The sequence below is a fragment of the Chrysemys picta genome, chromosome 5, assembly GCF_011386835.1.
Source record: "Chrysemys picta bellii isolate R12L10 chromosome 5, ASM1138683v2, whole genome shotgun sequence".
Classification (NCBI taxonomy): domain Eukaryota; kingdom Metazoa; phylum Chordata; order Testudines; family Emydidae; genus Chrysemys; species Chrysemys picta.
In genome coordinates, this window is record NC_088795.1 from 81,933,706 (window position 1) to 81,960,499 (window position 26,794).

The window sequence follows — 26,794 nt, forward strand, 5'->3', positions numbered from 1 at the left end:
CACAATTTGTAAACCATCAACTCCTTTATTCAGAGACAGACAAAAAGATCTTCATTACAATGAGGGAAAAGTGTCATGTGTACCTTCCATTTAAACTGTAAATACAGAAAAGCCTTGAGTTTCAGATTGACAAGAAAGAGGCCGTATTACAGGGTAAAGGGAGGAGAAAGACATTCTATTGCATTAGGATACATTTGGGACCTTAAATCCGAGCGAGGAAAGCAGGAAAATACCTCTTGCTAAATGTACGTAGGGCGATATGGGATAAACCAAATGTATTCAGCAGAAGAATGGCTGGTGCCTATTATGAAAACACATGTCTTACACTCATTTTCACCAGCGCTTGATGCAGAAAATGAAGCAAGTCTTTCACGATTTTTATTCTGTGAGCATTAAGCCATTCTGAATCCTCTTTTGCACTGAAGCATTACAGATATAGTGTTACCCTGGAAATATAAATTATTAATATATGCAGCGTTTTGGTCACTGTTAACCAAATTAGACAAAAACTTTCCTTTGCTAAGTAGATTTCCTCTCTGGGATTAGCACAGGGCCACCACGGTCAAAACTTTGGTCATTTACATATAATTTTGCAAACTTGCACTGGTCCATGACAGTCTTTGTACCTTGAATGTAGCTATTCTCGATTTTTTTGTCCTTCTCGTTTTCATTTAACTGTGGAGGATAAATCCTGCTTTGGATTGCCAATGACTTTAGGATAAAAGTCTCCCCCGCTTTCCCCCACCCCCTCCGCGTCTATCGCTCTCTGGAACCTCTCCCCCGTTCCCCAATCTTGGCCAAAAGTCGAATCTGAGCTGGTTTGACTTCCCATAAGATGAATAATGGCAGCTCGTCCCAAGGAGGGAACTGACTCCAACCAGACTGCGAGCTAAATGTGTTTTGCCCTCGCCCACAATGCCTGGCTTCGGGGCCCCTCTTTCCCTGTGCGCTCCCTTTAAGTGAGTTGTACGGTTTCCAAGAGAGCCCCCAACAAAACCCAGCCAAAGCTCGCGGTGATGTGTGCTGGAGGTGACCCATTGTGGAGCCGCTGAAAGGGACAATCTCTTATTTCTTGGGTTTCATCCTTGAGTGGGCAGGAATAAAAATAATCAGCGCCATGAAATCAAAGGGTCTGTCCATACAAGGGGGAACAAAGCTCCTCGCGGGAGCTGGGGCTCCGTCCCCTTGACTCTGCCTTGGCCGGTGGAGGAGCCCGCCAGGTCGCCTGGTTTGAGCGCCCGGCAGCCTCCTTAATACAGAAGTCACTTGTGCTTTCAAGCGTCATTGAGCAAACAGAGCCTCGTGTTCCCTCCCCGCCTGCGCGCCCAGCACCGCGTCCCCAGCGGCTAGCCAGCCCGCACCTGCCCCGGCCGGCGGCCCCAGCGGGGAGGAAGGCCGGCCAGGAGCCGCCGCGCCCGTGGCAGCTGCAAGCAGGGCCCAGGCAGCCGCAGGAGATGATGGGCAGAGCGGACCCCCCCCCCCGGGGGAGACCCTGGGCAAAGAGAGCGGACGAGCAGAAGGCGAGCTCACAGCGAGGCAGCCGGGGTGGCTGCCCCAAGCTGGTAGGAATCAGTTCCCTCCCCGAGCTGAGCTGACATTAACCGGCTCCTGGGAAGGCCAGATAGCCCCCATTCGACCTGTGGCACACACAGTCCCAGACACACATTCCTTCAGCACACACAGCCACAACCACACTCACCCAGAGCACCTTGACATCTCCCCACTTAGGCTTCCTCTTGTAGGAGACCATGCAGCAGTGGGTCCTTTAATGATGTAATCTCTCTCTCTCTAAATTAGTAAATGGCCCCTATCACTGTCATATCGGCGCGCCTTATGACCATTAATGATATGATCCACGCAACCCCCAATGAATGAGGAAAGTGTTATCTGCAGCATATGGGGGGAAACTGAACCAGAGAGGTTAAATGACTTGCCGAAAGTCCGCAGAAAGTTTGTGAAAACCCGCAAAATTGAACCCATATCTTCCCAGTCTCACACCAATGCCTTAGCCACAAGACACATTTCCCCTCTTTAAAGCAAATGTTCATGAAGGATCACCTATCAACTGGCACCAGTACAATAACAATGTAGCATTCTCTATTTTATACATTCTGAAACAGGTATTATATTATGATCCCCTGCAGTAACGTCAAACATTGCACAGAGAGAAAATCACTGACTCCATACACATGGAAACAATATGAGCGAGGACACCTCACTCACATGCATAGTGCCCTTCCCTGTCTGAGGAAATGATCATACTGCTGATGGTGTTTGCCGTTCTATAGAGCTCTCTCTCCCATAGTGTTTGGCAATGATACAATAGTTCACATATCACTGCCCCTCTTTACTTCCCTGCCGAGGTATGAATATTTTGGCAGGGCTCCAGTCATTTTCATCTGTGTTTCTGGATATCTTCATGCTAAGAGGGGAGGCTTTGGACATTTCTGAGTACCGGTGTAAGGAACATGGGTGCATTTTCCTGTAGACTATATTGAAGCACATGGGAGCTGGATTATATCTTTCACAATTGGCCAGCCCAAGTCAGCAGTGTACTGAGGACATAGCTAGGGAATGTTCACTGTCAAGCTGATATTCTTGTTTGTTAACGTTTGCTTTGGGACCGGGGCAGATGTAGCCTCCCAATTCAATGGGTGCCCAAAGAGAGACAGACAGAAATGCATAGCACATGTGGTGACAGATGGATGGACATGCAAATGGACTCAGGGAGCATCTCAGCCTCGCCATGCCCCTCCTGGGCATATCCCAAACATGCAGGGGAGGGAGGATGTGGTCCAGTGAGGGGTCAAGGCACGGCCTCAGCACAGGACCTGCTCTGTTCTGTGTGGCCACCCCACAGCCACCCACTTGCGGTGACAAGAGAGACCTCACCTGGGACATGGCTGGGGAAACAGCTCTGCTCAGCATCCAGACCTGGCTGCTCAGAGCAGGAAGATGCCCCATCATGAGTCCAGCATGCAGCACCCTCCAGTCTCTGCTGTCTGGAGACCAGGCCAGGCGGCCAGGCCTCCTTTCCAGCCCACAACCCCACTCCCTGTGTCAGGATACTGCCCTTCAGGCCTCTGTAGCAGTGTGCTTCTTTGACATTGAGGGTATGTCTATACTACCTGCTGGATCGGTGGGCAGCGATCGATCCAGTGGGGGTCGATTTATCGCATCTAGTGTATACGCGATAAATTGACTCCCGAACGCTCTCCCATCCACTCCTGTACTCCTCCACTGTGAGAGGTGCAGGCAGAGTCGATGGTGGAGTGGCAGCAGTCGACTCACCGCAGTGAAGACACCGTGGTGAGTAGATCTAAGTATGTTGACTTCAGCTACGTTATTCACGTAGCTGAAGTTGCGTAACTTAGATTGATCTCCCCCCTATTGTAGACCAGGCCATATCTGTGCAGCAACATGGCCCGGAGAAGCGCAACCATGTTCTGTAAGGTGTTTTGGCACCCTTGGTTTCATTATTTCTGTGGGTGTAGCTAAACCCATGAACCCCTGCTAAAGCCACCCCTGCACTAGGACAATGCTGGCAGTTGTACATATGTGCAGACACAACTCAACTTCTTATTATCTTTGCAGCTGAAGTTGTTTTGCAGCAGTTCATATATGTAAGAAGAGGAATATTTTTTCCTGAAAGACATTGCTTTTATTTTCACAAATTTCAAGACAGTAGAATCTGCATTAGTCATCTGCTGGGCTAAAAATTACCTTGGCTGCGAATTTGCCTCAATCATTGTACACACCTTTCCCTCATCTGGCAGCCTTTCACTTCCCAGCCTTCAGGTCTTCCTCTCTCCTCCCTCAAAGAGAGAAAAATGATCAGGAACAATCAGCATGGATTCACCAAGGGAAAGTCATCCCTGACTAACCTAATTGCCTTCTATGATGAGATAATGGATGAGGGGAAAGCAGTGGATGTGTTATTCCTTGACTTTAGCAAAGCTTTTGAAACAGTCTCCAACAGTATTCTTGCCAGCAAGTTAAAGAAATATGGGCTGGATGAATGGACTATAAGGTGGATAGAAAGCTGGCTAGATTGTCGGGCTAAATGGGTAGTGATCAATGGCTCCAGGTCTAGTTGGCAGCTGGTATCAAGTGGAGTGCCTGAAGGGTTGGTCCTGGGGCCAGTTTTGTTCAATATCTTCATTAATGAACTGGAGGATGGCGTGGATTGCACCGTTTGCAGATGACACTAAACTGGGAGGAGTGGTAGATATGCTGGAGGATAGGGGTAGGATACAGAGGGACCTAGACAAATTAGAGGATTGGGCCAAAAGAAACTTGACGAGGTTCAACAAGGACAAGTGCAGAGTCCTGCACTTAAGACGGAAGAATCCCATTCACTGCTACAGACTGGGGGTCGAGTGGCTAGGAAGCAGTTCTGCAGAAATGGAACTAGGGGTTACAGTGGACGAGAAGCTGGATATGAGTCAACAGTGTGCCCTTGTTGCCAAGAAGGCAAATGGCATTTTGGGCTGTATAAGTAGGAGCATTGAGAGCAGATCAAGGGATGTGCTCATTCCCCTCTATTCGGCATTGGTGAGGCCTCATCTGGAGTACTGTGTCCAGTTTTGGGCCCTACATTACAAGAAGGATGTGGAAAAATTGGAAAGAGTCCAGCGGAGGACAACAAAAATGATTAAGGGGCTGGAGCACATGACTTATGAAGAGAGGCTGAAGGAACTGGGATTATTTAGTCTGCAGAAGAGAAGAATGAGGGGGGATTTGATAGCTGCTTTCAACTACCTGAAAGGGGGTGTCATAAACATATTGCTAAGGGTAGCATAAAATCCCTTAAAAAGCAACAGAGGGTCCTGTGGCACCTTTGAGACTAACAGATGTACTGTTAGTACTACTTCTGTTAGTCTCAAAGGTGCCACAGGACCCTCTGTTGCTTTTTACAGATTCAGACTAACACGGCTACCCCTCTGATACATAAAATCCCTCTTTACCCTGTAAAGGGTTAATCCCTCCTTTACCTGTAAGAGGTTAAGAAGCTCAGATAATCTGGTTGGCACCTGACCAAAAGGACCAATAAGGGAAGAAGATATTTTCAAATCTGTGGAGGAAGTTTTCTGTTTTGTGTTCCGTTGTTCTCTCCAGGTCAGCGAGGAACCAGGGCAGGGAAAATACATCTCCCTAAGCCATATTTAAACTAAGCATCTAATATTACAGAAATAGTAAGTAATAGCAAGGAAATGCGTTAGATTATCTTTTGTTTTAGCTTGTGAATTTTCCCTGTGCTAAAAGGGAGGTTTATCCCTGTTTTTGTAACTTTAAAGTTTTGCCTAGAGGGGAAATCCTCTGTGTTTTGAATCTTTTTGTTACCCTGTAAAGTTATCTTCCATCCTGATTTTACAGAGGTGATTCTTTCATCTTTTTTTTTGTAAATAAACTTTGAAGAACCTGATTGTTTTTCAGTGTCCTAAAGACCCAAGGGGTTTGATCTGTGCTCACTTTGTAACCAATTGTTTAGGATATTATTCTAAAACCTCCTCAGGAAAGGGGGTGTAGAGGCTTGGGGGGATATTTTGGGGGAGGTTGGGCTCCAAGTGGCCCTCCCTTAATGTTTGTTTAAATCACTTGGTGGTGTCAGCGATACCAAGGGCAAGGAAAGAATTTGTGCCTTGTGGAAGTTTTAAACCTAAGCTGGTAGAAATAAGCTTAGGGTTTTTTTTTTCATGCGGGTTCCCACATCTGTATCCCAGAGTTCAGAGTGGGGAGGGAACCCTAACAGGGGGTTCCAAAGAGGATGGATCTAGACTGTTCTCAGTGGTAACAGATGACAGAACAAGGAGTAATGGTATCAAGTTGCAGTGGGGGAGGTTTAGGAAAAACTTTTTCACTAGGAGGGTGGTGAAGCACTGGAATGGGTTACCTTGGGAGGTGGTGGAATCTCCTTCCTTAGATGTTTTTAAGGTCAGGCTTGACAAAGCCCTGGCTGGGATGATTTAGTTGGGGATTGGTCCTGCTTTGAGCATTGGACTAGATGACCTCCTGAGATCCCTTCCTATCCCGATATTCTATGAAAGCCCCATTCCTTTTCCAACCCCTGTGCTCCTATTAGCTCAATCCTTCCTAAGTTCCCCTCTCTTCACTCCAGCCCTATATATTAAAAAAAGCTTTCACTTTATCTCTGGAGACAGCAGTTATGTCTCATCAGCTTGGACCGTCCCTTCTCCACATCAGTGGATGTACAGACCAAAAGTCCATTTTATGAACAATGGCTGACAAAATGTGCTTTGACAGTTCCATAACTGGTGTGCATTCTTGTTGATTCTTCATTCAAGCAGAGAAGAGACAAGGATTATTTTAGTGTCATTTAACACAAAACAATCCCTAATTTATTTATATTATAGTGGTGGCTAGAGGCCACTAACTAAGTTGCAGGCTAGCAACCTAACCACTAGACCACCCTTCTTCTCCTGCTACCCCACTCTCTGAGATAGGCAACTAGAGATTATTCAGATGTTATAGTGATGAGTGCCTCAAACATACCTACAATTAAATTAGATAGAGTGATCCCAGCACAGGAGGAAGAGGCCAACTGCTTCTTTGTGACTATCCAGGAAGAGTCTGCACCATAGACATAGACTCTTGGAAACTGAAATATACTTCATTGGCCTCTCCTCCAGAAGGCAGGCTGCTGGATACAGACTTTTTGGTGGACAACTTCGCTATTCATAGGATAGCAGCTTCAGAACCTGATCTCAGTGTCCAGATCCAGCTTGTCTGGTTCAAGTGGGGATGGATTTCATCCCTAACTATTTGTCCATCTCTATAAACTAACCTTACAGAACTGGTAAGAGAATCAAGTCCTAAGGCTGTTTTGGAAACAACACTCCTGCCCGCTTTTTATTAGATAACATGTAACAATGGCAAAATGTACCAGATGTATTTTCACAGTCACATGGGCAGAGTAAAGTATGGCATAGCACATGTTGACCTACATGCCACCCTGTACGCATTAGCATGGCATCTATTGAAAGGATTGAGAGACTGATAGCAACTGGATGAAACTGAAAGTTCATATGTAAAAAAAGAGACTTTTATTTGGAAAGTTCAATGTGACTGAGACCGAAAATGTTAAATCCAGGTTCATTTTGAAATTAAACCCTGTAATGCTAACTTTGAAATTACAGCAATACAAAATCTTTAAACATGCATGATATTTCATCACCTCTATTAAGATTAGTGCAGTTAGATTAACAATAAATGCTTTTTTGTTAACAGAAATGTGTATTTTTTGCTTGTTCAGTGAAAAGTAGCTTCATTATTCATTACTGTAACAATATAAAAGCTTACAGTGCAGTTCTAATTCACACTAGGTACAGAAAAGCAGGCACCATACTGCAGGTGCTTCACACAAATGCAGGGAGGTCAGTGATGAATCAGGGCCTTAACTCAACAAATATCCTCAGCTGGTGCAAATGGTCATAGCTCCATTGACTTTAATAGAGCTATGACAATTTACACCAGTTGAGGATCTGCCTCATGGTGGGTAATCAGAACTACACCTGCTCTCTATTGTAAAAATTATTTTTTCAAACTGCTTCTTACTCTTGTTGGCACTGCAGAGTCCTCACAACTGCTGGGGAATGAGCTGGTTTCTCTTCCTGCTCACACCAGGGCCAAAACTCATTTGTACTCATTTACGGCTGTGCAATCCCACCAAGGGAAATTAGATAGTACAAGCCCATTGTACACAATAGGGTTATACTGGTATAGCTGAGGGTAGATTTGACGTACACTATGAGATAGCAAGCAGGGGAAAGAATTTGGAAAAGGAGCTACAGCAGGAATTAATCTTTTCCTCTATGATTTCCAAAATACATAGACAGCAAAGATCCTGCAAGACCAACACATCACAGGATAATAATGAACATTTTTATTTATAATGGATTTCAAGTGAGTAGCTGCAAGGGAAGAGTGTGTTCAAAGCAAACCAAAAAGAACTCCTCTCTCATGGCAATACCTTGTGTAGACATGCCTGGCCAGATCCTCAGCTAATGTAAATCAGCAAAGCTTCACTGAAACCAATGGAACTATATTTATATACATAAGAAGTCTTTTTAGTGGAATTACATCAGCAGTGAATTTGGTCCTATGTACTGAGTAGACAAATGACACATATTTAAGTGAGTTCAGATATTTATTTAACCAAACCAACTATGCACTTACATGTTTATGAAAATGTATTTGTACTACAAAAATAAACAGATAACTAACATGGATCTAAACATACAACTGCTTTGAGCATGGAATGTGCAGTGAAGTCATGTGCAGAGCTGCTGCAGAATTGGGCCCTTTGCCTGTTGTACTCTATGGAGAAAATATCTTTTCTTTTTTCTTACAAATGTAACTAAGCATGAAAATGTATGTTTATATTAAGGGCCAAATTCTGGTTAACACATACAAAGGACCTGATCCAACTCCCAGTGAAATCAAAGGGACTCATTGTCATTGCATCCTAAACAGCAAAAATCCACCTGGTACCTTCACTGAAAGTTTTATTTTATTAAAAATTAGCATCTCTCTAAACAGCATCCTTGCCTCTGCTTTTCAGAATATTAGTTTCCTTAGTAACAGCTTGAATCAAGTTTTAAATAGAGTACAGTATTTGTTTAATACTCAGCTTCACTCTCTGCTCTCTCAGTTTTTATTATCCCCCTACAAAACAACTGGTAATACAGTGGGCAACTCATGAGTAGCCAAAAGACACACAGCAGAGATCCACACTCCAAAAAGAAGCAAATGACTTAGCTGGAAGGATAAACAGCTGGGAGCATGCAGACACCATTCTTCCTCTTCTACTCACAAGAATATTCTACATTATTTTATTGCGGGTTTGCAGGAGATTTTTTGGCTGTACGTGGTTGCCCTTTTTTGCAAGTTTCTTCCAAAAAGGACTTGTAATCAATTCGCCCATCCAGGTTGGGATCAAACTTAGACAGAATGTGGTAAACCTCATCCTCATCTAGCAGAAGGTTACAGAGCTTCAGGACAGATCTGAATTCTGGCAAAGAGAGGTAGCCACTGCTGTCAATATCCAGCTTCTTAAAGGCTCTTCGAAGGGTCTTCCAGTCCCCTCGTAACTACAGCCAGAAAGAAAAACAATTGGGATGTTGAATTACCACAGTGAAATAACAACCAAACCATTATGTGCTGTGAGGCACAATGTCCCTCTTAATATTTCATCTGAACTACCAAATTGTGAGGTACGCGGTAGCATGCTTTGCTGTACGTACCTGCGCATTCACAGGTCAGCACACTGACAAGGTTCACATAATATAGTTTCACTTTGATTGCTTTCTTTCCCCCAAGGGCCTCAAATTGCTTCATAAACATTAAAGCAAAAATTTTCAAAAATGGCTGCCTGAAATTATGCTTGTATGCCCATAGTTAGAAGCCTAAATAAGTGGCCCAATTTTCAAAAATCTAACTGAAGGCAGTGGCAGTTTGACAAATCAGGTCATTTACCTAGGCACCTAATATGGATTTATGAGTCTAACTTTAGGCACCCAAGTTTGAAAATCTTGGCCTCCAGGCTCAGCTGTGGCTGGCTCTCGTAAGAGCACAATGGTGGGGGCAGGGAGGGGGAAGTGGACAGCGCCAAAGAAACTTCCCCCCCTTTTGCTCCTGAACCTGGGCTAGGTACAATTCCTAAAAAATGTTTTATTGGTTGGCCTTTACTGGAGATGTATCTCGTCCTGCCCCTTCCAGAACTCATCCATGTGATATTTTCTTTCAAGGATTCTTCCTTATCATCATTTCATTCTTGACAAGTGGAAGTTCCTGGAAGATGTCATACAGGATATCAATACCATACCACAAGAAAAAATATGCTCCGTACTTGGACAATAGTGGCATGACCTCAAACACTGCAAGGGTCTGCCTAAAAGTAAAGTATTATGTATGCCCAGGCACAATCTGTGTTTGCCTACTAAGTATTCTAATTCATCTACCTCGGATATTTCAAAGGCACTGCCAATGTCCATGGTAAAATATAAAGTGCAACATCAAATCGAGACAAGTTAAGTACAGCTCCTACTGCCTCAGCCAAAGTAAAGCTCCTACTTCATCTCATTTGATAGAGCCACTGTCCGTGGACAATAAGGATCTGCCTCATTTGTAAACACATGCAAACTGCAGACATAGCAAGTTCTGCCACTGACCAGAGAACTTCGATGATTGTTCTAGTGTCTGGCTACCAGCTGGCAGACAAAGCCAGTACATCATGAGTATGTTCTAGCACAGTTGATCACTGGACTTTTAGATTTGATAGCTAAGCAATTTAAAATGGATAAGAATTCACATTTAAAAGTAAAGCTACTAGCCATGACAGCCATCATACCTTTTTTCGTAGTCTAGTTGTCAGACCACCCAGCTCTGCAGTCTGCGTTCCTATGTGGGATTGGTCTGTCTCACCCTGAGATGCCTGCATTGCAGCAGCCATGTTATTCCCATTCTTCCATCTTTGTCTACTTAAAGCAAAGGGCTTCAGAAACTCCAGGTATGAAACCCTTAAAGAAAAAATATGTTCATACGTTTCTACAAAACTACCTGCGTGGTATCTTAATACATCTTCTCCATTTGAATACTGTGTTCCAAATTTTCTATCACCCTCAAAATCTGTGTACTTAAATCTTGTGTATGTGATCATTTCCATGCATAATCTCCAAATGTGCCCATGCAAATCAAGTAGTTGGATACCTAGCCACCTTTTCTGCATCACTAAGCATGCAATTCTGTGGCTGCCGATATAAAGTCCATCTTGTAACACTGGACTGTAAGGAACACATTTACATCTGCTTAGATTATTATTTTTTATTTTAACAGGACCCAAAATGTGAAGAGGCTCCATCCAATACAGATAAAGTACATCTCTGCCCTGCAGAATTTACAAATTAATTTCAAACAAGATGCAATGAAGGGTAAGAAGAGAATAAGGAAGGGAAGGGGAGGAATGTCAGGGGCAACATTATTAAGATTAAGCAGTTATTATGCAAAAGCTAGTGCACAGCATGGTGAAGCAAGTAATACTTTAAAGTGGGACATGTGGATAGCATTAAGGAGTAGGCTAACTACCTGGCAAATTTCTTGAAAGCATCATGAAAGAAGTGGGTTTTCAAGAGGGATGTAAAAAAAGGAGAGGGCAGTGGCTGTGCAGACCAGGTCCAAAAGGGCATTCCATAAATTTGGGGCTATGTGGAAGAAAGCATGGAGATAGTTGTGGGAGAAGCAGATGGAAAGGGTGATAATGCTGGCAATATTGGTGAAGTGAAGCGTAGATGAGGGGGCGCGCAATTCACAAAAAGATGAGGTCAGATATGTAGTGAGGGGCAGAAGCATGTTGAGTAAAGAGTTGCTCCTTGAGGATGGAGAAACCAGGACATTCTTGTACTGTGCAGGGAAGGAAATAGAGGAGAGTGTGAAGTAAAGACAGAAGGAAATGGGTTAGGAAAAACCTAGAGTGAAATCCTACCTCCATTGAACTCAGTGGGAGTTTTGCCATTAACTTCAATGGAGCCAGGATTTTACCCCTAACTTTTTAAAAAGCATACAGCCTGTCACTGTCTAGCCCACAGCTAATAGCATTTATTTACTGACTTACGACCTTATATTAAGTCATTGTTTATATTCAGTGCAAAACCCAACAACAATGAAACTTGAGGTTCTGATTTTACACACACGAAATCCCCAGAAGTCAATCATGAAATTGCATTTATGTTAGACTGCCCAATGTTATATGATTAAGTAATGAAAGACCTTCAAATAATGCATATTATTTGATGTTAATTCCCTGGAAATCAGGTAATCTTGCAGATTTTACTGTTGTTTTTTTTCCAGACTCTAAGAGCTTATGTTTATATATAGAAAAATTAAATTACTGGTTATTGTCACAACCAGAAGAACAAGGAGAATGTAAACAATGTTCCCTCTAATTTTTGACAGGCTGTGTGCACAAAAAATTTCTTCTGTGCAAATTTTTGAAGCAGAGTTCAAATTTGTGCGCCATGAGGCAAATGCGCCCAAGTGAGTACAATGCTTATACATTTAAAAAGTTTTAATTTGCAATTTGTGATCATAATAGTTTTACACCATGTTATTTTATAAATGTCATTTTTAAATACTTAGAAAAAGGAAATTTAATCATTCTTCATGAAGCAGAAGTTTGTTTTAAGCTTTACGCTTTACGATCTTTTTTATAGACAATCACGAGTATATATCAAGCACATATTAATCATGATCATTATCAGTCCATAGGCTTCTGCCCGTTGGTATCCACTTTCACCTTTCATTCTATACACATGTCCGAAAAGATTTTGATAAACATATCATACAGACAATTTAATAAGTATGTCATTATGTCAATTTATATGGGTTTTCAGATAGAGACATCATAAGTAAAAAAAGAAAAACAAGAGTTTGTGTTTTAAATTTAAAATTTTCCTAAAAAATATCAATAAATAATTAGCAGCCAAGAATAAGATATGTAATTACAAATGCATTTTAATTTCCTTATTGGTCGAAATGTCAAAGACTGCTAAACTAACCTTACTGTTTTTCTCTGCGATCTTTTTCATTTGCCTATTCAATATAAACTCTGTCCAGATCTATCAGTCCTCCATCCAGCTGGTAACTCTTAACACACATCAGCATGTCCAAATGATCTACTTGTAAACGATTCCATAGTTTGTTTTTTAGAATGTTCATTAAGCTAAAGCCATGCTCACAGTCTGCACTGGATGCTAGGAATGTTCCTCCAATATCCATCAACTTTGAAAGATACTGAAAGTGTTCGTTCTGGTGAGCAAATGTCACCATATCCAGGAAACTTAAAACCAATTGGTTTTTGATTCTTTCAGGTACTGCAAACTTGAAGTCATTGTACTGACTGACTATAACAATCTCTGCAGCAAGAAAGTCTTTGTATTTTGAACATAGAGATTTGACCTGATGGATTCCAAAATTGAAGTCACACTTAACTACTGCTGAACAATCAAAAGCAGACCACTCCTGGACTTCATCCTCTGGAAACCTGTCTGCCAAATGTGCACACAAGATGTTTATGAACATTATTATGGAACTGGTACCAATTTCATTATTTTCTTGAGAGATCATATCTAGGAGAGCCTTAACTTAATCTATAAGGTACTGTCTTCTGCTCTTGTTCAGTTTACCTCGGGCAAGGTGAAATGCTTCCAGAGGTGTAAGGCCCCATTTCTGGAGCAGCGTGGATAGTGAGGCCAGCTCCAACAAAACATCATTCAAAACTTCTAATGTTATTCGATATTCCTTGGTATTCAGCTTTTTGTGGCAGTATTTAGAAACTGGATCAGTATCTTTGTTTTGCTCAAAATATTCCAGAAGAGGATTATAGTTGCAAATAATTGCTCGAAGTGCAAAGTGCCTAGATAACCAGCACACTTCATTGAGTGGCCTGAAAGCCACTGACTCACATTCAGAAACATCCACTATTTCCTGAAATTTGCATTTTCTCCTGGATGACCGACAGAACACCGTGTAGACAGTTCTCATTAAGGTTTCGATGTCTCTTATCAGCTTGACCTCTTTCCATGCATCAGAAATCCCCAAGTCTTCCCAGTGTGCAATGCAATGTTGCTGGACTAAGTGTGGAATATCATTTTTCAGCTGAGCCTCAGGCCATTGAGTTTGCCCAACATCAGATGTGATCACCATTTTCATTAGATCAAGTTGGTGTTTTTTATAAAGCTTTTGATTGCAGACACTATTGAAACAGCATCACATTCTTGCAATTGTAATAGTCAACCAAATGAAGTTTTATAGTCTGCAGAATTTATGGATCTATATTTAAAGTAGAGTATCAAGTATCTGTTAATGGATATATCAGTGCTTTCATCAACAGCTAGAGTATGAAACATTGCCGATGCTATTTCATGCATGAGGTCATTTTGGACAATGCAGTTGATAATTTCAAGAAATTCAAAAGCATAATTTTTATTTCTCCAGCTCGCTGGTATGCGCACATACTTTTCCATATGGTCATTAATATCCTGAACAGAAAGCACTGAGCTGTTCATTTTAATAGCCAACAACATACTGTCATTAAGTACCTTGATTTCTTCTGGGTTTGAGCACTTGCGTTCAAGATTAATTTGCCTCCTCTGCTTTTCAGATGAACTTTCAAGAATCATGCTAAGCAATCTGCTCCGTAAGGAAGGGTTTTTGTTTCTAAGTCTTCTTACACTATCTATATGAGACTTACTTGACAAATGATGCTTTAATAAATCCAACTTCCATACATCGTTCCACATTCTTCCTGTTGAAAATTCTCCAGAAGCTCTGGCATCTTGACAATATACACAAACCACTCCGTTGTCCTCATCATGTGTGAATATTTCACGAAGTTTAACAAGCATTACATTATGTGACTTTGGTGTAACCGTCTCTATAGTCTCATCCAGCCATCGAGATTTAAATGAAGTCGCTGTTCTTTTACGCTTTAGACCTCTAGACAGTGACATTTGGGGACTGATTTTTTACCAGACTGATTTATTTAAAATTAATACTTTTATTACATGGCTACTATTTCAATGCGCTTAACAGCGTGACTCGACAAAAGGGAAAACAGGAGATCATTCAGATCTCTGTACACAGCCAAAATGAACAGACTACAAGGAGATATGTGGGTCCCGACCGTCCCAATGTGATCAATGTTCCACGTTCAAAATGTTGGTGGGGAGGGGTACGAACGATTCATTGCCCTCCTTTCCCTTTCCCCACCTTGCCAGCTAGTAGAATCTGGCTGTGTTGATAGATGGCGGGTGAGCAATGTCAAAAGTCGCCCGTAAATGATATTTCAGCCTGGCTCCGATGTTGTATTTCATTTTTTGTGTACATGATGTTTCGCCGTGTGCGCAGGGCTTAGGATGTGTGCACATGCACACACGCACGGCTCAGAGGGAACAGTGAATGTAAACCAATGTGTGTTGCTGAGTCTGCAGTCAAAGTTTGAAATAATACTAGGCCAAATCTACATTAAAATCTTTTCCCAGTATAGCAATGCTAGTTAGAGATGTGTTAATTTTTTACAACATTACTATATCGGCAAAAGCCCTACTGTAGATGTGCTTATACCAGCATAAAAGTACTTTTGCAGGGATAGCTCACTTTCCTCAGGGAGCTGGTATAAACTATACCAGCAAAAGCACTTTTTTTGCCAGCATAAACTTAATCTACAGTAGATGGGTTTGCCAGTATAGTTATGCCCTAAGGGCTAGACCTTTTCTAGTGTAGTCTAGGCTTTAAAAAACTATGAACTTCCCATGTCACTGTTATGGAATGTTGACCCTGAAACGTCACTGAGAGGAACAGGGATTCTTTGCACACAGGGAATTAGGGTGACCAGATGTCCTGTTTTTATAGGAACAGTCCTGATATTTGGGGCTTTTTTCTTATATAGGCTCCTATTACCCCCTACCCCCGTCCCGATTTTTCACACTTGCTGTCTGGTCACCCTACAGGGAATCTAAATTTTTGTACCAATACAAAGGCAGAAGTTTATTTTGTACTTGGAGGAGGGGAAATATGGGTTAGAAATTCAGATTCTCAGGCTTATTTTATTAAAGTCAAGGCTCATATTAGCTCTAATTTTAAGACTACTGTAGGCCTTGATTTGGAGGCTCATTATCTTTCTCATTCAGAGGGATGCATTCGAAAGGTAAGGCTGCCATGTGACAGATGGGTCACAACAACTTTAGTTCCAAAAGAAAATTATTTGTTAGTTTTTAAAATTTCATTGTGAATGGTTTGGATGCATTTTGCTGCTCATAAAAGCAATGCACTAATGCTTTGTTGAGAGCTCAGCCACTGTACAGATAGTAAATTTTCACATCACCTGCACTAACACAACTCTTCCAATGCAGTTGAAACCTGACTTGCTAAACCCATTCTATTCCAGACCTGATTGTCTTTTCAGCAGAAACTTGCAAATTCAGTGACACTGTGAGTCTTAATTTTTGTGATTTGGACAAAATGTCCAGCTGAGACTAGAACAGGAAAATCAAATGACCTAAGCAAGAATTTGAATTCCTGTCTTAAAAAAAGTGCATTAACCTGTTGTGCCACTTACAGTATCTAACACTCACTATTGTTTGTTCAGTGTTATAGACTTCCATTTAGATATCATATAAACGTTTATAGACCTACTTACTTCTAAATCTTTTTCCAAGTTTAACTTACCATCCATCTCCATTGCTTTCAAATTTCTGTCCCAGCATTTCACATTCATATTCATTAAGATGCGCACAGAGCTCAGTTAAAATATCTTTAAATTCCTCCTTGCTTACAAAGCCTGTATGGTAGGGGTCTAGCTCTTCAAACTCTTTCTTGAGATCATCCCACAAATACTCCACCTACAAGAAACAAACCACATAAAATCCTGTAGTGTTTAGGATGTACACCCAATCCTCTAACACTGCAGTGTATACTCCTCATGCAGTAACCAGAATGCAGCATCCCTGCTCTAATCCTTATGCATCTAGAGGCTTATTTTTTTCCTAAGGAAATGGGTGGGACAGATTCTGGAGGTATAGAGTCAATAGGACAGATTTTCTGCTTTTACTGACAACTCTGTACATCCAGAATAACTGCATTAACCTCTGTAAGGTTATTTTAGATTTACCAGTGAGGGTAGCCGATAGGTCTTTTGCCCTTGGCGAGATAGGGAAACTGCCTTTCTCTAGCATGCGAAGATTGTTCCGGTGGACTGGGCTGAGGAAATCAATTTGTGATTCAACGGCCATGCAGGCGGTTCAGCAACCTGCTGTGGGGCACAAAGAGCATGACAAGCCACGGAAGGTGTCCCAGTCCCCCACTGCAGCTAAGGAAGTCCCCAGCCATAATGATTCTTTGTACTGTTGGAATCTGGCTTCCACAGCCGAGAGAGTGGGACTGCCCCTGTGCAACGGCTTTCTCACTTAAAAATTTCCTGCACAGGTTTTCTCACAATTCTCATCCCATTAACATGTTATCAAATCTCATCATTATCAGCAGCAGTGACTGGAGAGGTGTGATAGGACAACATGGAGTGGGAAAGATGAACAGCAACACACTCCTGCTCTTGGGTAAATGTGCAGAACACAGTCTGCTCATCACTAACATCATCTTTAGGCAAAATGATAAATATAAAATGACATGGATGCACCCAGGGTCCAAACAATGGCACCTGATTGACTATGTTATCACCCGCCAACGAGACATCCGCAATGTCGGTCAGTGGCATGAATGAGAATAAAATGTGTTCCAGTTACATTTCTATTGTTAGCAAATCTACAAATCTAATATTTAAAAGTGAGATCTTCCTCTGAACTTGATGGGTGAAAGCCAAATTCTGCTCTTAGTTACACCTGTGTTTTTGTCCTCCCCTTGGGAAAAAAACATGAATGTAAAGTTTTTTAAAAGTTAAATTTAATTTGAGAGATATATCTAGAGAGAGGACAAAAACGACAGAGCTGTCATCCAGCCATTCGAGGCGTGAAATGCTCCTGGTCAATTTCTTAACCAAATCGTCCTTTCAGTGGGAATAAAAAAAGCAGGGAGCTTTGGAAACTGAGCTTCAGCACCACAGAGTTTCCAACTGATAGGCCCTCTGGCTGGAGAGACATGAGTTGCCCCGATGGAATAACAATTGTCAGGACAACACATTCTTTTTTAATTTAGTGGTGGAGGGCGAGGGCAAACCCATGGATCTGCAGGGGAAAGGGGAAAGGCAAAAAAAGGAGGGTACTCCCCCATCCTCACCTATATGACAGCTCAGTGCCTACAGGTGCCAGGCTGTAACATGATCCCAGTCAGCTCCAACCCCCTATTAAGCATATACCATTGTTTCACATTATGGAGAGGGTATTCAAGGAAGACAGTGGTAACAGGCTCATCAACACCCTGTCTGTGGTTTATGAAAGATGATGCAGAGTCTGGCCATCTCACCACTCCGGCATTTACCACACCCACCATGAATGCAAAGTTAAAAAAATACATTTGAATGCAAATTCCACATTTCAGTGTGTGGAGGAAATGATATGGAACCTTTGTGGCCTCAACCATCCCAATCATATTGCTGATTTACTCTGGATAGTACTTGTACAATTTCCAGCTCTTCTCCTTAGCAAGAAAGATCACGTAACTTGGGCCTTTGGTCCCACAGTGCTCTGGCACTAAAACAGGGGTGGCCAACCTGAGCCTGAGAAGGAGCCAGAATTTACCAATGTACATTGCTAAAGAGCCACAGTAATACATCAGCTGCCCCCACCCCACTCCCAGCACCTCCCGCCCACCCACAGCCCCGCCGATCAGCACCTCCTCCTCCCTCCCCACACCTCCTGATCAGCTGTTTCATGGTGTGCAGGAGGCTCTGGGGGAGAGGGGGAGGAGAGAGGGCATGGCAGGCTCAGGGGAGGGGGCGGGAAGGGGTGGAGTGGGGGCAGGGCCTGTGGCAGAGCCAGGGGTTGAGCAGTGAGTACCCCCGACACATTGGAAAGTTGGTGCCTATAGCTCCAGCCCCGGAGTTGGTGCCTATACAAGGAGCCGCATATTAACTTCTGAAGAGCCACATGAAGCTCCAGAGCCACAGGTTGGCCACCCCTGCACTAAGAAATAGTGTGAATGGGTAGTCTTCACCCCAGTCCCAACACATACCCCCTAGAGTAGTATCCAATACTCAATCCCAGCTTTACCCCACCATTCCTGGATTTTCTTTATTCTTAACTTAAATACACACAAACAGACTATAGCCCAAGCTTCCTCCTGAGTTGGCTGTTTCTAGAGTTTGACCTCGCAAGACCTCTTGTCCCACCTTTGGCTCTCCTCTTGCCTTGAAAATTGTCTACCTTGTGTTTTCCTAAGTTAAAGGTAATGAAACCTATCTGGTCTGGCTGCCAGCATAAGCCAGCACAGCATCTCTGCATTTCCACGCAGGGACCTGAAACCTGACTTCCCATCACAAATAGATACTGTGCACAGAAACACAATCCATTTGCAACCTGTCCCACACAAATATTTTGTTTCCTTTTATTAGGAAAAAAAGGTTCTGGGCTGTGCTTTCCTTTAAACACATCATAATTCTGTTTGGTTGTTGGGTAGTGTTAATTTTATAAATTTTTCTCAGTACACATAAAACTCAACATCATGCATTTCAAAGAAAAAAGTTTGCAGAATTCTGATCATGCACTAGATGCCTACTTTGGAATTTAAGTCACAATTTACCAATTTTCTTTATATTTTAAGAATAAAGTAATTACACAAACACAGTGCTGGAATTTAGTCTCAGCTGGCATTACTTCTTGGAATAGCTTACTTTTGCTCGCACCCTGTCCACCAGTATGTCAGAATCACAGCTGAGCTTTTTAGAACACAGCCTGAAGTTATTGTCCCCTTTTCTGGGTGGACTAATCTTGGCATTGGGGAAACACAAAGAGCTGGGGGAGTATCCAAAGTGTCTCACGAACTCCATGAAGTCAAGGGTATTGTCCTGATTTGTAATTAAAGTTTCCCACAGCCTGCGGATTTCACCTCGAGTTATTTCAGGTTGGATGTCAAACCTTGAATCAAAACATTGAAAGAGACAAATGTAATAACACTACAACAATAGTATAATAACTAGTAAGAGGAAAAGCAGAAAGTTATTCTGTGTACTGGCCAAATCTCAAAGTGCTTACTCAGCAAACTTCCAGTGCGGTCATTGACGCCATTGGGAGTTTTGCTGAGGAAGGACTTCAGCTCTACACTAAGCGATAGCAAAATGGTAAAATGATGAAAGATTGTTATTACTTGCTGGAAAAAACCCTCTTGGCATAGGTGCTGGAACTAGGGGTGCAGAGGATGCTGCAGCACCCCCTGCTTTGAAGTAGTTTCCATTATATACAGAGTTTACAGTTTGGTTCAATGGCTCTCAGCACTCCCACTGTACACATTGTTCCAGCACCCCAGGTCTTCAGCTGGTGGAAATGAGTGTAATTCCATGGAAGTCACCATCAGCCAAGGATCTAGCCCCAAGTCTTCCCAGAAGCCTCAGTAGCCAGTCTTCTTACCGCTTCAAGAGAAGGTACATAGTCTCCTGAGTGAGGCGCCGGGAGTTCATTTCATCTAAATCTTCAAACTCTTTCTCTATTGCTTGGTAGCGTTTATTTAGCAAGCTTTTAATAATCTTGAACAGCTTGGGGGGGAAAAGGAGATAGGTGTGAAGGTTTATAAACAGAGAGACTTTATTTGTAATTATCCTAATACAAATGTCTCCTTGAGTTTTTCTTTCAAACAAGGAGTTCTCTAGTAATTGGTGACTACTGTCTCACAACAGCATGATTTCACTATTCCCTCCAGAATTCATAGGAATTATGTTATTAGACAGGATGCAGTCTCCGGACTTTTCCACTGAGCATGGAAACCCAAGTACAATTAAGAGTTACATGAATTTTACAGCTATTCAACTGGGAAATATCTTAACATCTACACAAATACCCACTTCAACTGCTTAACAGCTAGAGCAGGCTGCTATTGAATGGGAAATCTTGGTTTAAGTGGGACTGTGCATTCTATACCCCTATACACTTGTTACTTTAGTAATTGTCCCATATCTCCAGTTTTGTATCTAATTTTCATGTGTAATAACTTTATGATATCTCTTGGAGAGTTCTAGGTAAATTATGTCTACAGCTTTCCAGCACTAATTATTTTCTCTCTTACTTCCTCATTCATTCTATCAAATTAAAGTGACACAGGGCTAGTCCAGCAAACATTTACATGAGAATTTATTTCCTTCATTTTATTTATGGACTAGTCCCCTCAACTTCAATTTGTATTATTTTTCTCTGTTTTCTGGCTGGCCATGAGTTCCCATACAGATGACTTGTGCCAGGAGCAACAGTATTACAAACTATGGCCCTGATCTTGCAAACATTTACCCCAGTGGTTTTCAACCTTTTTTCATTTGCGGACCATTAAAACATTTCAAATGGACATACGGACCCCTTTGGAAATCTTAGACATAGTCTGAAGACGCCCAGAGGTTCGTGAACCACAGGTTGAAAACTTCTGTCTTACACACATATTTAACTTTATGCACATGAGTTGCTTAATTTTATTCATGAGAATATTCATAAGTGTTTATAGGATCAGGGGTTAGCAGGATGCACAGTGGCTGTGTCTTGATCAGTGAGTCTGTGGTAAAATGTGGACCACAACCTCTGACTTTTCCCCCTACCCCACAACACCATTTCAATGTGCAGAGGAGGTTCTGTAGAATGTCTGCTCTTATTATTATTTATATAGTACCATAGCTGTGTATGGCATTTTACAGGCAAATAAGATGGGGCCTACATTTTGCTCTCATTTGCATGGCTATAAATCCAGGTGTACAACACTGATTCCAGTGAAATTACTCCAGGATTTATACCTCTGCATCTCGAGCACATTTTGGCCCATTTGAAATGGCAGCTCTGTGTAGGCACACATGTATTCCTGTGTGGGTAACTGAGTCTATTGTCACCACCATAAAGACAGGATGGAAGAAACTTGCCCACACTGCCCAGTCTGCAGTGAAACTAGGGAGGACCTAAGGACAAAACACTGGGTTTATGAAACCCAGTGAGGAGGCTAGATTATGCCTCTGAAGTTGGGACAACTAGGACAGGTGGTTCTTGGCTACCATCCAGAATACAGTTCATAGGCTTCTTGCAGAATTTTGATCAAGAAGGGGTCAGATCAGGATAAGCATCAGTTAATTATTGACTTCTTGAGGGCCCTTCCAGCCCTACGTTTCTATGATTCTATAGGGTGCTCTTTAGAAAAGAAAAAAAAAAAAAAAAAGTAGGGTTACAATAATGGGTTGGGTGTGTGTTGTCTGTACCTGCCTTGGAGTTCTTCCACAGGTGTATTTCACTTTCTGGTTAGGGATATTTTCTTTCTGTTTCTGCCCATCTTTGTCTTCGTTAGGCTCACACATAGAATTTGTTACAGATTTCTCGTCAAAGAGACTAGGCAACCCTCTGCTGAAAGAGAAGACTGTTCATTTAGCCTGCCTGTTGCCCTATCATCCACTGGTGTCTTACAAGAAAATTAATCCTAGTGGCCTGCCTGCCCCTTGTCAATGTGTCAAAATCCAGGAAAATGTCCAACAAGGGGGAGCCAGCACAACTATTTCACAGTACTACCCGCCTATATGGCTTCATGCTATGTTGTTCTTAAAGGGGTAAATATAAGCATTGCATTGCTGTATATTTCATTGTATGGTTTTCATGGATAATACAGTTGGCCAAATGCCAGCCTGATTTACACCACGCATAAGCCCGGGACAGTGCCTGCTACCCCTGCAGGGCATACACAAGGGCAAAGTCCGCACACAGTGTACCTGGAAGGGGTGGCTTGTGCTTTATGCTTTCCCCAGTGGGAGCTCCATGATGTGTTGTGGCCTCACACAGCCACTGCTCTTAGCCAAGCACAAGGACTGTATGTGGGCTTGGCCCCTGTGCTGGGATCAATGGGGCAGGGCACAATCTAACCCAGACTAGGTGCATTTTCAAAGTGAGGTGCAGGATTTTAGCCATGCAAATCCCCTTGGCTTTAACAGGAGTTGCGTGACTAAAACTTAGATACAAAAAGCTTTCAGAAAAATAAATCCCAAAGTGAAAAATGCTGAGAGTCGAGACAGAACCTCCACCAGTGACTGGCAACCCGTCCTGACTTTCTAACTGTGCAGTGTCACCTTCACTGAGTGCATTTCTCGAAATGTGTGTCATATACCACATAGCAGGCTGTAAAATAGATTTTAAAAACATCAAGGTTCTCAAGACAGTTTAGAACACAGAGATATAGGCAACCTACATGGTGGGCACAGCTACACCAGCAGGGTTAAAGGGGAGACAGTCCAAATCCATCCAAGACCTGAAAATCTTGACATACGTAAACTCTACATGCATTAGATAAAGAGGCCAGAAAGAAAGGTGCCCCCTAATGAGTTTTTTTTGCGCTTGGGTGAGCGAAAGGGCTGCTTCAGGAGGCTAATAACTGAAAACCTTCCAGGCTTTTGTCCGGAGAAATGGCAGGCACTTTCCATCCCTTTGAAAAAAAGAAGGCCTTTCGGAGTCTTCACGAGAGATGTGGATTTTAGGGGCGACCTTAGGTCATACAGAACTAATCAAGCGAAAACAATAAGAAAATTAGCCTGACAGTCAGCAAGTATCTGAGGACTTTATCAAAAAGAATTAGGAATGGACAAATTCACTGGGAGCAAAGGATCAAATCTGCAAGGTGGCATTGTGTGGTGGGATTAAATTATTTATTCATTGTTAATTTATTTATTTATGTATGTGCAAATGACCTCGCTGCTGCAGGTGCTGAGGAGTTTCTGAAAAGGCCCAGTTTTAGAGCCAAGGCTAGAATATTGGTCCATTTAACTCATTCTTTTCCTTAAGGCGATCAAACAGTGACTTTTATCTAGGAGATAGAGGAGGAAAAACCATATGTGTACTTGGAATGATGCGGCGTCTGAGCAGCACTAAGTACCCAAGTATTTCAGTCTGATTCAAGAACGCTGGGGGAGGCTCTGCGCAGTTTAATGTCCAGCAAATTAGCAAATGAATGCTTATGTCAATATGTGAAAAATCCCTAGTTGATTTAAACCGATAAAAAGCCTCTTGGGAAATAGAAGAAAATGCAGGCTTTTTCTTTTTTCAAAAAAAAAGAAAGAGAAACAGTACTTAATAAGTTTTACTGAAACTTACAATAGTTGCAGGAAACAACAGTTGTTTACATGGATGCTTATATATGCATGAAATATTTCCAGTGCTGCCATTAGAAGAAATATAAGAAGCCTTTGCCAGCCACTCTTCAGATCACATGTTTACTATTTGGAAGAAAACAGCTACAATCTGTGAAAGCTATAGAGCCAGCTCAGATACCATCCTTGCTACCCCTCTCTTAAAGGTACAGGAGGTCTAAAGACTTGAAGCAGGTCAGTCTTTATATTCCACCCTGCCTCCTGTAAGTTGAAACCTGAAGATGTAATAGATAGGAATCTTATTTTTCTCCAAGTTTAGACAAGTAATAATAAAGGGCGAAAATTGTCATCTCATGTTGCTGTTGACCCAGAAGAGCAAAGTCACAGTGGGGATTCTGTGTAGGACATGACCCTGGGGAAAAAAGGAACACAAGAACTCAGCATGGGGGTTGAAGGCAAGAAGTTACACATATTGAAAACGATAGCATCACATCAGTTAATGCCCTGTGATGGGAAGTCCTGCTGGTTGTGTGTCCTTCTGCAGAGAAATATTTGGAGTTTGAATGTGCCTGGTAAGTAAATCTCTTAATTAAATCCCCCAAGAGTTGAAAGTACTAATAAGAGATGGCTCATCACGGCAAATGTCAATAGCTGGTGTCAGAGTTCGTAAAACTGCACTGCCCAATGAGAACTGAAATCTCACCTGAGTTTAAGCAGAGATGGAGGCTTATAAAGAGCATCAAGGCATGCAACACATTTGCCTGCTTCTCTCAAAATATTTCCTATGTTTTGGTCATTCTCAGAGCTTTCACCATCATCCCAAAATAAATGTCTCTGTCAAACTAAGAGGAATAGATGGTAATGAGGCCAGTAAACAGTGTGATATTTTCCCATACTATTAAATATTAAATTTAAGGCTCATGGCCAAAATTTCCAGGACTCACCTGAAAACTTTCGGCATCTAAGAGCCCTGCTTATCACTAAAATATTAACTCAACATTTTATTTGAGGGATTGAATTAAATCAGTAAAAATGCCAATAGTCCTATTGCTATTTGTCTTCTGAAACCCTTGCAATCTGTCAAGGAGCCTTCTGAGATGTTACACTATTATATACGCTGTCAGAGTACCATGCACTAAATGGTGCATTGCAGAACCTGTTGAGCTTGAGCCAGATTTTCTGTAATATGCTTTGATGTGATATTGTGTATAGCAGGATAACTGCTTCTCATTCATCAAACGTATTCTGTTAGAGCGAAATCCTATCCCTTATTTAACAGTCTTTTGTTACCAAAACTTCCACACATTCAACATACAGACTACAGGATTTAGCCATTAATGAACATTAACAACACTCTGCATCCTAGGAAACTGTCTTGATGTTACAACACAAAATCCTACTGAAATCAATGGGGCTTTGGGGGCCAACTTTTCAAACACGGGTGCCTGTGTTGCACCTCCAAAAAAAGTGCTACACCTACTGCATGTGCAAAAATTCACATTTCTGCATGAAAAATGGCTGCTGCATGAGCCACAGATGCGTGTGAGTGTTTATGTGTATAACTTTGGCCTCCACAAGAGTTGTAATCATTATTACAGGTCACTAATAATAGGTAAAGTTTATTAACCAGCAATATGAAAAGGAGCTATAATACCTACACAGTAGACACTTTTCAAAGGCAAACAAACCCTGCTATGCATTTATTTAGAAGGGTCTATTATACAAAAAGGATTCTCAAGTTTGACCCTAAGCTTCCCTATAGGCTTTAATTCAAGCTGCTAGCAAGTTAAACACCAAGTTGTTGAGTCTTAACTGCTATTTTAACTGAAGTCAGCTAATACAGGTAGCTAACCCATGTTAAGAGCACATCTCTTTTCTGCAGTTTAGACATACCCTAAATTTGCAAAGCTCTGCATAAAATTGGATTAATCACAGAAACAAAATCAGATTCTTACAGCGCAGAAGCCTTAACTAGCAAAAGTCAATTTTGAAATCTAACCTCATTTCCTGCTTCTACATGTCATTTATCCGCCAGTAGTAAATATGAACACACGGCGAGCTATTAGCTCTGCCAACATCATTAGCAAGTTTTGGCTAATGGGTGGTGCGATGAAATTATGGGCTTGAATTCTCTGAGCTGGGCTCAACACAGGACAAGAAGGAGATGGGGTTCAAAGGCAGATTTATGCCATCTTTGCAGCTCCCCAGTACTGGAGTCAGCCCCTGGCACAGTATGGAACAAAGGAGTCCCCAGACTTCAGTGGAGTTTTGCCCATTTAATAGATTCTTTTCCAGCAACTGCAGATACTGAAGGCCCAGTCATAAAGAGATTTTGTAAAATAGTGCTCATGGAACATGCTGATGTCAGTGAGGTTGGAAATTCTGGGATGTTAATTTACCAAAGGGGTCCCCCCCCACCTTTAGCTACTCTTGGCAGGTGTAAACATGAGCACTTATTCACACACACTCAGGAGGCTAACATCTGCCCAATACAAGCTTTAGGATTTCACCCACACAACCCACTAATCTCAGTGTGTTTTGCTGGTGTTATTCTAATGCATGTGTGGGCTGGTCTTCACTACTGGGGACATCGACGTTGCTGCAATCGATGCAGTGGGTGCCGATTTAGTGGGTCTAGTGAAGACCTGTTAAATCAACGTCAGAGCGCTCTCCGGTCGACCCCGGTACTCCAGCTCCCCAAGAAGAGTAAGGGAAGTCGACCGGAGAGCGTCTCCCATCAAGACGATATAGTAAGACACTGTGGTAAGATGACTAAGCTACATCAACTCCAGCTACGTTATTCACATAGCTGAAGTATTGTAACTTAGGTTGACTTACCCTACTGTCTTCATTGCGCTGTGTTGATGGGGGACACTCTCCGGTCAACTTCCCTTACTCTTCTCGGGGAGCTGGAGTATGGGGGTCAACTGGAGAGTACTCTGCCATCGATTTAGCGGGCCTTCACTAGACCCGCTAAATTGACACCCGCTGCATCGATTGCAGCAGCGTCGATCTCCCCAGTAG

The 26,794-nt window shown here is 42.2% G+C and overlaps 1 protein-coding gene across 4 annotated transcripts in view; it reads right to left on the reverse strand.

The window, feature by feature from the left end:
- Positions 1 to 7,041: 7,041 nt before the first annotated feature.
- LOC101951371 (EF-hand calcium-binding domain-containing protein 6-like) overlaps positions 7,042 to 26,794 on the reverse strand; it is a 102,733-nt gene continuing 82,980 nt past the window's right edge. For 3 of the 4 annotated variants that reach the window (XM_065596790.1, XM_065596789.1, XM_005281985.5), the window contains exons 13-18: positions 21,902 to 22,043; positions 20,088 to 20,212; positions 19,355 to 19,598; positions 16,243 to 16,415; positions 10,370 to 10,538; positions 7,042 to 9,110 (exon numbers count right to left, since the gene is read on the reverse strand). In XM_065596790.1, the coding sequence (XP_065452862.1) occupies positions 8,853 to 9,110; positions 10,370 to 10,538; positions 16,243 to 16,415; positions 19,355 to 19,598; positions 20,088 to 20,212; positions 21,902 to 22,043 (1,111 nt within the window). In that variant the 3' untranslated portion in view covers positions 7,042 to 8,852. The remainder of the gene's footprint in view (positions 9,111 to 10,369; positions 10,539 to 16,242; positions 16,416 to 19,354; positions 19,599 to 20,087; positions 20,213 to 21,901; positions 22,044 to 26,794) is intronic. The other variant, XM_005281986.5, reaches the window with a different exon arrangement.